Source organism: Narcine bancroftii, chromosome 5 (assembly GCF_036971445.1).
Source record: "Narcine bancroftii isolate sNarBan1 chromosome 5, sNarBan1.hap1, whole genome shotgun sequence".
Classification (NCBI taxonomy): domain Eukaryota; kingdom Metazoa; phylum Chordata; class Chondrichthyes; order Torpediniformes; family Narcinidae; genus Narcine; species Narcine bancroftii.
Window position 1 is genome coordinate 217,781,468 of NC_091473.1, and position 15,282 is coordinate 217,796,749.

At 43.5% G+C, this 15,282-nt stretch overlaps 1 protein-coding gene across 6 annotated transcripts in view; it reads right to left on the minus strand.

The window, feature by feature from the left end:
- The window catches only part of LOC138764860 (transmembrane protein 263), a 50,375-nt gene that overhangs the window by 3,430 nt on the left and 31,663 nt on the right, over positions 1-15,282 (minus strand). For 2 of the 6 annotated variants that reach the window (XM_069941231.1, XM_069941234.1), the window contains one exon: positions 1,946-2,024. In XM_069941231.1, the coding sequence (XP_069797332.1) occupies positions 1,946-2,024 (79 nt within the window). Of the gene's footprint in view, positions 1-1,945; positions 2,025-3,870; positions 3,976-13,325; positions 13,467-14,582; positions 14,727-15,282 lie in introns of those variants that run through there. The other 4 variants (XM_069941233.1, XM_069941230.1, XM_069941232.1 and 1 more) reach the window with 4 other exon arrangements.

The window sequence follows — 15,282 nt, forward strand, 5'->3', positions numbered from 1 at the left end:
ACTATAAATTACATAACCACCAGAGAGGAAAAAAAGGCAATAAATATAAAAGGTTAGGTGACTATTCTGTTGCAGTTTGTGCAACAAAAATAGTTATGATGGTGCGGACAGACCTTTGGTGGTCCTGGAATGGTGTTATGGCTCGACTAGTCCAGGAAGGTTCATGAGCCTAATAGCTGTTCTTTTTTTTTTAAATTAGAAATGGTTCTTGAACCTGGAGGTGCTGGACTTCAGGCTTCTGATTTTGACAATGCCAAGGTTTCTCAATGGACATTGATCATGGTTATTGGAAAGGTGTCACGGTTTATGTAGTGGTTAGCAAAATGCTATTACAGACCCAGTGACGCGGATCCAAACCTGCTGTGTCTGCACGTTTGTATGCTCTTCCCATGTCTATGTGCATTTCAATGGAGTGCTCCAGATTCCTCCCACATTCCAAAGACTTAAGGGGTTAGTAGGTTAATTGATTACATGAGTGTATTTGGGTGGTGCAAGCTCAAGAGCCTAAAGGGCTTGTTTCTATGTAGAATCTCAAAAATTTAAAATTAAAATTTCTTGTGGACTCTGCTGTCCCTGTACCCTTCCATGGTTAGGTCCATCCACCAACATCATCCTCCATGGGGTGAAATTTGGAAATCCCAGTAGGACCAGGACCAGGATGACAGAGGCTGATCTCAGCAAGATGATTAAAGGAATAAACAGATAGAGGGCAAGGAAATATTTCCTCTGGCTGGCGCACCCAAAACTTCTGGCCAAGGTCTTAAATTTAGAACCAGGCTTTTCAAGGACAGTGCCAGGAAATATGTCTCCATCAACAGGTCAGTGAAAATTTGAAACTATCTCCTCCAAAAACTGGTGAGACCTCAGTTCAATTTAAAAACTTTCAGAACTGAGATGGAGAGTCTTGGTCGTGCAACAGTGTTCGAGGGAGTAAAACTCTGAAGTCTGAAGACGCTGTGATTGTAGTAAAGATGCAGAAATGCTGGAGGAACTTGGCAGGTCTTGCAGCGCCAATAGGAGGTGAAGATGCATTACTTACATCTCGAGCCGGAGCCCGTCCTCAAGATATGAGCAAAAGGCAGACGGCCCTATATCAAAAAAGCTGGGGAAAGGGGAAGAAGGGGAGGAGTACAAATCAACACACAAAAGGTGTTAATTGGATATGATAGGAGGATAGGAGAGAATTGATTGGGGGATGGGGTAGTTTATGGCTCTGAAAGAAAAGGGGAGAGGGAGGGAAGAAAATACAAACACCTCATTCCATCTAGGCATCTTCCAACAGGATGACATTAAAGTCGACCTCTCTGATTTCCATTAACCACACCCCATCATTTCCTCTAGCGCTCTCTCTCTTCCCTCTGTCTCCTTTTACAGAGCCAAAAACTACCCCCCCCCTTCCCCAATCCAATTCTCACCTTCCATTTCTTCTGTCCTTGCATCCAATTAACACCTTTTGTCTGTTGGTCTGTACTCCTCCACCTCCCATTCTTTCCTTTTCACTGGCCTTTTTAATATACGTCCTATGCTCGTACCTTGAGGAAGGGCTTGGGCCCAAAATGTCAGTAATACATCTTAACTTCCTGTGGATGCTGCGAGACCTGTTGAGTTACTCCAGCATTTCTATATTTTCACAACTGTATCAGAGGACCTGTACTGGAGTTGTAATACCAACCCATCATGATGTATAGAGGAGCTGAGAGCTGAAAACCTTGTTCTTTTGTTTAAAACATTTAATGTTGATTCAGGAACAGGCTTCCAAAGCAGTAACTCACCACAGAGTCAATTCTGATGGAATAGGAAGACAGCATCACCCCAAGCTTCACCCCCACCTGCTGTGAGTTTTTGGATATTATGTACAATGGCCATGACCCAAGGCTCCCAATACAAGGAGATGAAACAATACACTGGATTCTCTTCCCACCAGTTTTCAGATCAACTCCCTTACCTTCTGGTTCACCCTCCAGAATGTTATCCTCCTTGGTGCTTTGAGATGGTGAGCGGTTCATTTCTGCGCCGTTCACAACCTGTAATGACATGGGAGGGAAAGGGGTCAGCTGCATGGGGGAGCGTGAAACAAGGGGTGTTGGTGTGACTTATTATGCTGTTACTCCAGCACATTCAACCTTCAGCCGCACGAGTCTCTCAGCACGAGGCTACACACAGACTTCTTGCCATTTCCTATTATTTCTCCATGCTCTCAACTAGTGAAAGGCCTTTGTGCCTTTGAACTGTCATCTCTTCCTGCTGCTGCAATCCTCAAAAATAATGCCACATCCTTGGAATTAGATCAGGGAAGTTCCATTTATGTCTGAATTTTAAGTATGGAGGGCACTTAACATGGAAATTTGGGCATGTTTTTCAATCTTTGCATTTATTTCTTCCTACTGGTGAACCAAACTGAGTTTTCTCTGGCTTGATTCTCCCCAAAGCTCTATTTTATGTGAATAATGATGGTGTGTGCATCTCTTACCATTATATTTACATAACAATACAAATTGAATCAAAGTCTCCTTTTATTGTCACATCTTCCTTTTCTTTGGCTTGGATTTATGGAGGGGTATGTCTACGTTTGCTGCAGGCTCGTTGGTGACTGACAAGTCCGATGTGGGATAGGCAGGCACGGTTGCAGCGGTTGCAAGGGAAAATTGGTGGGTTGGGGTTAGGTGTTGGGTTTTTCCTCCTTTGTCTTTTGTCAGTGAGGTGGGCTCTGCGGTCTTCTTCAAAGGAGGTTGCTGCCCGCCGAACTGTGAGGCGCCAAGATGCACGGTTGGAGGCGAGATCAGCCCACTGGCGGTGGTCAATGTGGCAGGCACCAAGAGATTTCTTTAAGCAGTCCTTGTACCTCTTCTTTGGTGCACCTCTGTCTTGGTGGCCAGTGGAGAACACGGTAGTCAGAGTCCAAGAGTTCATACCGCATTACAGCCGAGTTGCGGAACCGAGTCATATGTCAGAGTGCCCACGGATAATTACACCCAAATATTACCAGCTTTCAAAGGATCTGCAATCTATAACTAACAATTTCAATGAAAGAAAGTAGTGATTCTTTTAATATTGGGATTCTGAATTTTAATCAACTTATTTGCAAAGTTTGGGGTCCACAGACACCCGTGCTATAATCGATTCCGCGGATTAACGAATCGCATTCTAACGAGGTTTCACTGTATAATATACATGAAATTCTTCAGGTTTTGTTCTGCCTTGAAGCAAACAGTCACTGTGAGCATTGCCCAGCACCCCTAACAATAGGAGAAAGAGAACCAAATAAGAGCCCTTTTAGAGACCCTGAGTCCCCGCAGCCTCTGCAAGCCACTCAGAATCCAGTTCAAACCATAGGTAACCTGAGCGCCAGCTCCAAACCTCCAATGCAATCAGGCACCCTTCAGCACCAGAGCCCCTCTTGCCATCAATTCCAGTTCCCATGAGCCAGTAGCCTGGTATGGATCCTTCAACTGCAAGTCAGCAGTCTTGTGGGTCCTTCAGCCATGAACCCCTCGTTGGTCAACTGCCTTGGTCACTGTCCTGTAGGGTCATCTCCTGTGCTGCACCTGCTCAACAGGTGAGTGTTCTCCACCTTTCTGGTGTGCAGCGCCAGTCCACTGTTCCCCCAGAGTCTGCAACCCTGTGTGGTCTGCTGCCCATCTTGGGAAAGACCCATGCTTGCATGATTTAAAAATAACCACAGTGTCAGCTCCTTTTACAGGCCTTTTAAAACCTGTGCAGTGCTGCCAGCATTAGCCTCGGGCAGTAGACCCTGCTGAGAAGCATTGTGTTTCTGCTCCCTTGCTGCAGTTACGGCAGCTCCCGCAAGGCCACTGATCTTTTTTGTCCTCTGCCATTTTTTTTTGGATCTGCCTGTTGATTTGTGCTTACCTTAGAAAGAAAGATCAACAAACAGTACATTATGTTGTTTCCGATGGTTCCTCAGTACTTCACTCCATATGTTGAACCTCCTTCCTTTTAACTTTTATTAATGGCCTAAACAGAAGAAGGTCAACATTAACTGCAGCATTGCAGTGCGGGCAGTCTTGAGGTCCCAAGGGAAGGAAGTAAGAGTGAACAAAGCAGTGTTAATGAATTGGAATACAATGCAAAAAGGTCTCGTTAAAGAAATTAGAAACAGCGGTTTAGTGTGTACATCCCAGCTTCGAGCTCAGAAAATCATGTACCAGCTGCAAATTAGGCTTCCTGGGACCATTGCAAACCATGCATAATAATGCCTTTATGAAGAACATGGATACAAACCAGCTGACTGAAAAATAAAAGGTGAATTTCACCAATTTACCCATTTGTTCACAGCTAAGCATCAGTGCCCAACGCAACCCTCATTTTATCTAATTCAGGCGCTCTGTATCTCATTACTGGACACTCACTTCAGGACAGAGTAAAGTTCCCACTGCAGTTCCCCTTCAAACCCACTCGGAGCAGGGACATGTGTGTGTCACGTACAAAATTCTTTGGCTTGGCTTCGCGGATGAAGATTTATGGAGGGGGTAAAAGTCCACGTCAGCTGCAGGCTCGTTTGTGGCTGACAAGTCCGATGCGGGACAGGCAGACACGGTTGCAGCGGCTGCAGGGGAAAATTGGTTGGTTGGGGTTGGGTGTTGGGTTTTTCCTCCTTTGCCTTTTGTCAGTGAGGTGGGCTCTGCGCTCTTCTTCAAAGGAGGTTGCTGCCCGCCAAAATGTGAGGCGCCAAGATGCACGGTTTGAGGTGATATCAGCCCACTGGCGGTGGTCAATGTGGCAGGCACCAAGAGATTTCTTTAGGCAGTCCTTGTACCTTTTCTTTGGTGCACCTCTGTCATGGTGGCCAGTGGAGAGCTCGCCATATAACACGATCTTGGGAAGGCAATGATCCTCCATTCTGGAGACGTGACCCACCCAGCGCAGCTGGATCTTCAGCAGCGTGGACTCGATGCTGTCGACCTCTGCCATCTCGAGTACTTCGACGTTAGGGATGAAAGCGCTCCAATGGATGTTGAGGATGGAGCGGAGACAACACTGGTGGAAGCGTTCTAGGAGCCGTAGGTGATGCCGGTAGAGGACCCATGATTCGGAGCCGAACAGGAGTGTGGGTATGACAACGGCTCTGTATACGCTTATCTTTGTGAGGTTTTTCAGTTGGTTGTTTTTCCAGTCTCTTTTGTGTAGTCCTCCAAAGGCACTATTTGCCTTGGCGAGTCCGTTGTCTATCTCATTGTCGATCCTTGCATCTGATGAAATGGTGCAGCCGAGATAGGTAAACTGGTTGACCGTTTTGAGTTTTGTGTGCCCGATGGAGATGTGGGGGGGCTGGTAGTCATGGTGGGGAGCTGGCTGATGGAGGACCTCAGTCTTCTTCAGGCTGACTTCCAGGCCAAACATTTTGGCAGTTTCCGCAAAACAGGACGTCAAGCGCTGAAGAGCTGGCTCTGAATGGGCAACTAAAGCAGCATCGTCTGCAAAGAGTAGTTCACGGACAAGTTTCTCTTGTGTCTTGGTGTGAGCTTGCAGGCGCCGCAGATTGAAGAGACTGCCATCCGTGCGGTACCGGATATAAACAGCGTCTTCATTGTTTTTTTTTGTTTTTTTTTTATTTTTTTATTTTTCACACCATAAATCACATTAGCCATGATACACACTTTTTCTTTTTCACACATATACAGTGACTTTTTCTCCCCCCCCCCTCCTCCCAAGCCACCCCCCCACCCACCCCTCCCATCCATTTTAGGTATACAATCTAGGTTACATTAAACCAGTCAGACAATGTTGTCATTCAACAAAAATACACCAGAAATTCTACTGAGTCCATTCTTTTCTTTCCTTCTCCTTCCATCAACTTAGGTAATGCTTGTCCCCGGTAGGTTTTCGCTATTGTATTTAATGTAAGGCTCCCATATTTGTTCGAATATTTCAATATTATTTCTTAAACTATATGTTATTTTTTCTAATTTATTACCGGTATTTATTCATTTCTATATACCATTGTTGTATTTTCAAATTATCTTCCAATTTCCAGGTTGACATAATACATTTTTTTGCTACGGCTAGAGCTATCTTAACAAATCTTTTTTGTGCATCCTCCAAATCAATTCCAAATTCTTTGTTTTTTATGTTACTTAGGAGAAAGATCTCTGGATTCTTTGGTATATTGTTTTCTGTTATTTTATTTAATATCTGATTGAGATCTTCCCAAAATTTTTCTACTCTCTCACATGTCCAGATTGCATGAATTGTTGTTCCCATTTCTTTTTTACATCGAAAACATCTATCAGATACTGTTGGGTCCCATTTATTTAACTTTTGAGGTGTAATGTATAGTCTGTGTAACCAGTTATATTGTATCATACGTAGCCTCATATTTATTGTATTTCTCATCGTTCCAGAACATAATTTCTCCCATGTTTCCTTTTTTATCTTTATATTTAAATCTTGTTCCCATTTTTGTTTAGTTTTACCATTTGTTTCCTCATTCTCCTTTTCTTGAAGTTTAATATACATATTTGTTATAAATCTTTTGATTAACATTGTATCTGTAATCACATATTCAAGGTTACTTCCCTCTGGCAAACTCAAATTGCTTCCTAATTTATCCTTCAAGTAGGATCTCAGTTGGTAATATGTCAGCACTGTATCTCCAGTTATATTGTACTTATCTCTCATTTGTTCAAAGGATAAGAATCTACTTCCTGAAAAACAATTTTCTATTCTTTTAATCCCTTTTTTTCCCCATTCTCTAAAGGAAAGGTTATCTATTGTAAAAGGGAGTAACTTATTTTGCGTCAATATTAGTTTTGGTAATTGATAATTTATTTTATTTCTTTCTACATGAATCTTCTTCCAAATATTGAGGAGATGATGTAATACTGGAGAAGTTCTATGTTGTACCAATTTTTCATCCCATTTATATAATATGTGTTCAGGTATCTTTTCCCCTATTTTATCTAATTCTAATCTCGTCCAGTCTGGTTTTTCCCTTGTTTGATAAAAATCTGATAGGTATCTTAATTGTGCAGCTCTATAATAATTTTTAAAGTTTGGCAATTGTAAGCCTCCTTGTTTATACCATTCTGTTAATTTATCTAGTGCTATCCTCGGTTTCCCCCCTCTCCATAAAAATTTCCTTATTATTTTCTTTAACCCTTTGAAGAATTTTTCTGTCAGTTGTATTGGCAATGCCTGAACTAAGTATAATATCCTTGGAAAAATGTTCATTTTAATACAGTTTATCCTTCCTATTAGTGTTAGTGGTAAATCTTTCCAATGCTCTAAATCGTCCTGTAATTTTTTCATTAGTGGATAATAATTGAGTTTATATAATTGGCCGAGATTTTTGTTTATTTGTACACCTAGGTATCTTATTGCCTGCATTTGCCATCTAAATGGAGATTCCTTCTTAAATTTTGAGAAATCCGCATTATTCATAGGCATTGCTTCACTTTTATTTACGTTTATCTTGTAACCCGACACTTCTCCATATTCCTTCGATTTCTTATATAATTCTTTTATTGATTGTTCTGGTTCTGTTAAGTACACTATAACATCATCCGCAAATAGACTGATTTTATATTCCATGTCTTTTATTTTTATTCCTTTTATATTATTATCTATTCTTATCAATTCTGCTAGTGGTTCTATAGCTAACGCAAACAATAAAGGTGATAGTGGGCATCCCTGCCGCGTTGACCTGCTTAAGTTAAATTGCTTTGATACATGTCCATTTACTGTCACTTTCGCTAACGGTCCCTTATATAATGCTTTAATCCAATTAATATACTTCTCCGGTAAACTGAATTTTAGCGTCTTCATTGTCGAGGTCTTTCATGGCTTGGTTCAGCATCATGGTGAAGAAGATTGAAAAGAGGGTTGGTGCGAGAACACAGCCTTGCTTCACGCCATTGTTAATGGAGAAGGGTTCAGAGAGCTCATTGCTGTATCTGACCTGACCTTGTTGGTTTTCGTGCAGTTGGATAATCATGTTGAGGAACTTTGGGGGACATCCGATGCGCTCTAGTATTTGCCAAAGCCCTTTCCTGCTCACGGTGTCGAAGGCTTTGGTGAGGTCAACAAAAGTGATGTAGAGTCCTTTGTTTTGTTCTCTGCACTTTTCATGGAGCTGTCTGAGGGAACCACCGGCTGGTTCGCTGCAAGCTCAACCTTCACTTCAAGCCAAAGCCCAGGAACAGTAAATCCCCCAGAAAGAGGTTCAATGTTGGAAACCTGCAGTCAGACGAAGCGAGAGGAAACTTCCAGGCAAACCTCAAAGCAAAGCTCGACGATGCAACCCGCCTCACGGACCCATCCCCTGAAACCCTCTGGGATCAGTTGAAGACTACCATACTGCAATCCACTGAAGAGGTACTGGGCTTCTCCTCCAGGAAAAACAAGGACTGGTTCGACGAAAACAGCCAGGAAATCCAGGAGCTGCTGGCAAAGAAGCGAGCTGCCCACCAGGCTCACCTTACAAAGCCGTCCTGTCCAGAGAAGAAACAAGCCTTCCGTCGCGCATGCAGCCATCTTCAGCGCAAACTCCGGGAGATCCAAAATGAGTGGTGGACTAGCCTCGCCAAACGAACCCAGCTCAGCGCGGACATTGGCGACTTCAGGGGTTTCTACGAGGTTCTAAAGGCTGTGTACGGCCCCTCACCCCAAGTCCAAAGCCCGCTGCACAGCTCAGACGGCAAAGTTCTCCTCAGCGACAAAATCTCCATCCTCAACCGATGGTCAGAACACTTCCAATCTCTTTTCAGTGCCAACCGCTCAGTCCAAGATTCCGCCCTGCTCCAGCTCCCTCAACAGCCCCTAAGGCTAGAGCTGGATGAGGTCCTCACCCAGGATGAGACATATAAGGCAATCGAACAACTGAAAAGTGGAAAAGCAGCAGGTATGGATGGAATCCCCCCAGAGGTCTGGAAGGCTGGCGGCAAAACTCTGCATGCCAAACTGCATGAGTTTTTCAAGCTTTGTTGGGACCAAGGAAAACTGCCTCAGGACCTTCGTGATGCCACCATCATCACCCTGTACAAAAACAAAGGCGAGAAATCAGACTGCTCAAACTACAGGGGAATCACGCTGCTCTCCATTGCAGGCAAAATCTTCGCTAGGATTCTACTAAATAGAATAATACCTAGTGTCGCCGAGAATATTCTCCCAGAATCACAGTGCGGCTTTCGCGCAAACAGAGGAACTACTGACATGGTCTTTGCCCTCAGACAGCTCCAAGAAAAGTGCAGAGAACAAATACAAGATTACTAATCAGGAATATGGGGCAACAGGTTCAAATATGACCTCTATTCTCTGACGGTGCAAGTGAAGCAATGATGTGCTAACCATACATTTGAGCCTTGGATGAGGAACTCTTTGCTATCTTTAATGCCAAACTAAAAAACCAACAACTAAGGCGAGAATCTCATCCACACACGTCTGAAAAATGGCCCTTTGTTGTTCGAGCTACCCCCTTATCATGGAGCAGAACAAACTGCACATATTCCTTGGTCACTCTTGAATCTACCTGGAAATTCAGCTCTCAATTTTTTAAAAATTAAATCAGGATTTTCATTAGCCCTTGCAGTATTTTTTTCCCATCAAGAACTCTCATCCCAAGTGACTATAACAGTCGTGCAACACCCAACCTTCGTTGCAAGTGAAACTTTGTACCATTTCCCAAGGAGGGCAAGGCACCGTCTTAACAACAGGAACACAAATGAGAGTGTCCCGTCTCGATGTATCATTGTGTGGTCTGGTAGCTGCAAAGCATCATTGTGTGATATGGAGGCTGCAAAGCATCAGACCAGAAGCCTGTACAGAGGATCATTAAAACAGCCAAGAGGATCACGGAGGATTCCCTTTCCTCTACAGCTGACATTCACTGGAAGCACTGTCTAAATAGAGCTCAAGGAATTAGAGAAAATTCTTTCCTTCCATTGCACAGTATTTCAACCCACTATCATCAAGAAGGTACAGGTAAAAGAGGTACAAGATGGTAAACCAAAAACAAGGAGCTCATTGTTGACTTCATGAAGGGAAAACCAGGGGCATACGATCCAGTGATCACTGGGGGAAAATCAGAGGTGGAGAGGGTGAGCAAATTTAAGTTCTTGGGAGTCATTATCTTGGAGGATCTTTCCTGGACCCAAAAGACTAATGGGATCATGAAGAAAGCACATGGGCACCTCTACTTCCTCAGCAGTTTGCAGAGGTTTGGTACGACTTTGGAAACCCTGGCATATTTCTACAGAGGTGTGGTGGTAAGCATGCTGACCGGCTGCATCATGGTCTGGTATGGAGACACCAATACCCCCGAGTGTAAAGCCTTGCAAAAGGCTGTGGATGCAGCCCAGAACATCACAGGCAAAACCCTCCCACCCATCGAGAACATCTGCAAGGAACGCTGCAATCGGAGAGCAGCAGCAATCATCAAGGATCCACACCTCCCAGCACAAGCTCTGTTCTCACTGCTACCATCAGGAAAGAGGTATCGGTACCACAGGACTCGCATCACCAGGTTCAGGAACAGCTGCTCCCCCTCCACCATCAGATTCCTCAAGGACTCATTTATGGACTTATTTTTACAATTTATTGATTTTTTTCTTTCTCCCTGTATTGGTTTATTTACATTTCTTTATTTACATGTCATGTTAAGTCAGTTATTTTTTCGCACTGCCAATAAATAATTCTGCCTTGCCCACAGGAAAAAAGAATCTCAGGGTAGTATGTGATGTCATGTATGTACTCTGACAATACATCTGAAAATCGGAACATCAAAATCAGGACAGCCAGGCCGAGGAATAGCTTCTTCCTGTAGGCTGTGAGACTGATGAACAGTATCAGTGAAGATCATCCCAAATATTTTTTAATTAAAACAATGCTGGAGAAACTCATCTGGTCAAACAGTGGACTTTATATACGGAGCCAACGCTTCATGCTTCAGCCCTTAATCAAGGTGTGGAACCTGCTGAGTTTTTCCAGCATTGTGTTTTTACTTCAATCATGGTGTTTGCAGACTTTCATGTTTTCTATATACTTAACTCGATTATTTATGCAATTTATATGTACCAGGTATTGTGTGTTTTTGTGCATGCACTATGGTCTGGAGAAACACTGTTTCATAGGTTATACAAATATAATCAGATGATGATGAACTTAAACCAGCTTTTACTGATGCTCATTTCCCTCTGGACAGCTCTAATATGGATTATTCAGTGTTTTACTGCAAGGCTGGGGCTGCCACAGAGCCTTCTGCAGGCTGACGGAACATGCTGTTCAATGCTTGACATTGAATCTTTCCCACCTCCTCAATATCGTGCAAAAGCAGCAGACATGCACTGACAATGAGGGAAGGAACATTTACGGGATATGTGTGAGGCAAGCTTTTACCAGGGGAGTGGTAGGTCCTTGGAACAGGCCGTCAGGGATAGTGGTGGAAGCAGATCTGACAGTGATGTTTAAGATGCTTAGAGATAGATACATGAATATGCAGGTGGGTAATTAAGGGATGTGTATTATGATCAAGCAGCAGAATTTTAGTATAGTGTTCAATAGGAAAGTCTGCAGATAATGGGACTGTAGTGCAATACACAAAAGTGCTGAAGAAACTCAGAAGATCACGCAGTAGTTTTCAATTTTTTTCTTTTCTTTCTAATCACAGAGCACCTATGGCATAGGGATTATTTCAGGTGGTATGTCAGTGGAAAGAAAAAGGTTGAGAACCACTGATCTATAGAAAGTAACTGGTTACCCTTTACTTCCTGCAGATGTTGCATGGCCTGCTAAGTTTTTCCAGCACTTCTGTGCATAGCAGAGTTTTAGTTTCACGTTTGGGACTGACATGGTGTGCTGAAGGGCCTGGTCCTTTGGTGTACGCTTCTTTCTCAGTGCTCATGCAGCACTTCACCAAGTCTTCACTCCAACGGGTCCCTCACCAGTCCAAAATGCTGGTGGAACTCGGCAGGTCTTGCAGCGTCCCTAGGAGATAAAGATGTACAGCATAACTGGTGTTTTGGGCCTGTGTCTTTCTTCAAGCTACCTCAGGTCCAAAACATTGGTTTTATTTTTACCTCCTTGGGATGCTGCGTGGCCTGCTGAGTTCCTCCAGCATTTGTGTTTTTACAACAATCACAGCATCAGCAGACTTTTGTTTTTCGTCTCCTCACCAGTCTAAATCCAGGTCACAGTCTCCTGGCTCCTTCACGCGCACGTTGCAGTTTGCTGCTCACTGCTTCAGTTGGTACCACATTTTGGACCATGGGGATGGGGGGGGGGGGCCCAGAGGAGAAAAAAGCAGTGCCTGCAGCAGGCACGTTCCTTATGCCCAGGGGCCACAGCTGCAGCCCCAATGAAGGAGGCTGCTAGGAATGGCTCTTTAAGAAGAAGAGGCCAAACTCAAGACTCTGGCTGCTGACAGAAAGGTAGACAAACTCCTCCCTCTAACTGTGGTGCTCGAGCGACACCCCTCGTGCAGCAAACGGAGATAGGGCAGCCATCGGCAACTGCAGCATCCTACAGTTCGGCAGCTTTGGGTGACTGCTTGCCTGATCCCACCCAGGCATACGCAAGAAATTGTATTTGAGATCACAGGAAGCCAGGGTGAGGGAAAAGAATACAGGAGGAGAGCTGACCCTTTAAATACCCTGGTGTCTGGGGAGAAGATCAGTGAAACCTGTTTTTTTCTGTGATTCATTAGAAGCGCTGTTTCACATTCCAGTGAGATTTATATTTGCATTTGGTGCAGTGCACATTTAGGGAAGCCTTAGAGAACAGATAAAAAGGTACAAGAGGGCCAAAAATACCACTGCCAAAACATGGGAGTGTTGATAAAAAATATTTTACAGAATGAGAAGGAAAGACCATTGTATTTTTTTTAAATATAAGTCATTTGAACTTTTATCTTAAATTTTCCTTTCTCTTTGTTTTGGGTTGGGTTTTTTTCTTTGATGTTATGTTTTACTAGTTATTACCCATGTGTGTTGGTCTTTTGAATTATATTGATATTTGAAATCTTTTTCCTATATTTTAAATATTATTGCACACTGTATAATTGTATCGTTCAATTTTTTAAATATATTAAATACCAATAAAAAATTTTTTAAAGAAAAATGGGATGAACATATGGTGAAAAGTTGCTAAATTCTGGGGAAAGACCAGGAGTTTTGCCGCTGCAAGGAAAAATTTCTTGTCCTTCATGTCGATATCGCAGTGAGGAGGCCCTGTGCAACCTGGTCATTCCTCATTATCCATACACTAGTTTAACTTTTCACATTGAACACCTGATACATCTTAAATTAAAATCACCAAAGGGTAAACCGTGATAAGGAACCTTTCCCATTGCGCTTCGAGTCAAGTGCACTCACGGATATTTGGAAGTAGAACAATGAAGATTCACTTGAGCAGGGAGTACACTCAGTGGCTTAGTGGTCTCATTTAAAAGCCAAACTTTGCATTGCAACCCATTTGGCATTTGAGCTATACAACCACAAAGCCAGGTTTGTACATTGGCACTTGGATCATCTGTGAAAGAAACACATTAGAAATGGCATAAAAGCACAAGGTCTGCAGGCACTGTGGTTGAAGTAAAAACAATGCTGGAGAAACTCAGCAGGTCAAATAGTGTCCTTTATATAGCACAGATAGAGATACATAACCAACATTTTGGGCTTGAGCCCTTCGTCAATAAACTAGCTGTCAACAATGATATCAGGAGACACGTCTCATGATGTGTGCATTGCCCTTTCGTTTTGCAGTTCCAAAATACTTTCAATGCAGAGTTGTAACACTAAATCCCCATTGTAAGCTTTTGAAACATCTGCAACAATCCTCTAATACTTGGCACTGTTAAGCTGCTGGCCACGTTGATTGCTCTTTCAGTTCCAGATTAGAGGTTGGGTAAGTCATTGTGGCTTGAATCATCTTCCTACAGTTCAGCCCAGGTCTTCCCTTCAAACAATTCCAAGGAATGGGCAAAGATCACACATGATTTTATATTCAGTACATGACCTTCGCCCATTTAGCCAAGTGTTCACATGGTGCTGCACAACGCACCCAATGCAGCTGCCTGGTTTACTTGGTGACACTCATGAGGGAGAAACCTACCCCCATGTAGTACCCTGGCACACCCATGGCCTGGCACAGAACAGCCAATCCAAGGTGAAGCGAGGATTTCCCCTAGCTCCGCTGCTGCTCCCATGGGGGTGTCGACATGGACTTCTCTGCACTCCCATTAATCATTGGTAATAGTGGGTTTTATTGTTCTTTCCTTTCCCAGTCACCCAGAACTAGGAGCAGTTAGTAATCAACCACATACACACACCAGATCAAGAAAGAGGAAGAGAATCCCTTCCATGGTGTTCATGAACCTGACTTGTTTATATTACAATCCAACATTGCCTTTCCAATTACTCTCCCTGGATCCTTCAATTTTAGACACCTCGGTTAAGGCTCCTTTCACTGTTCAGTCCTACAGAAACCAACCTAACTAATCTTTCCTGTCACTACAGTTTCTTTTCAATATCCTCACAAACCTCCTGATACACCCTCTGCAGTGCAATCACATCTTTACACAATACTCCAGCTGTGGCCCGATTTGTACAGCACTATCCCCATCCCCTCACCTTCTGCCTCATGAAGAAAACCATTCCAGATGCCTCTTGGATTTGCAGACAAACACAGATCAAAAAGGTTCCTTTCTTCCTCTCATTCAAGACCCGCTCAATTATTGTTAGGTCGCTGCACCTTCCCAAAGCCAGACGGAAGAGCTGGAGAAAGATGCAGAGCTTAAAGCACGTAAACAGGACCTTCAATCCACCGAGCCCATACGAATGGACAAACACCCATTTGCGCCAATCCTTTTTCATTTTCTCCCCTGCACCCCCCTCCCATTAACTTGGCTCAGATTCTATCGATCACTTTCAATCCAAGGGCAATCTGCAGTGGTCAATTAACCTACCATCCTGCAAGTTTCTTGGAACGTGGAAGGGCATTGGAATTCCCGGACAAACCCTGCATGGTCACAGGGAGAAAAGCTGGCGTAGACAGAAGCGGGGCTCGGCACTGAACCAGAGACACTGGTGCTGCAAGGCAGTGGCTCCACCAACTGTATCACTGCGTTCGCCAGAGAAGAGGGATGAAGTTATATCAAACTGCTAATCCACTGGATGAGTAAACAAAACAACTAAGGTGCTTACATAGCCTCCTCTGAAGTAATGGACCAGAATACTTTGAAGGAAACATGTTGTTCTCTTCAGTTTCTGCAGGTGTTTACTGACTACAGTAAAAACCCCAGTATCCGGCATCTATGGGGATTGGTAGATG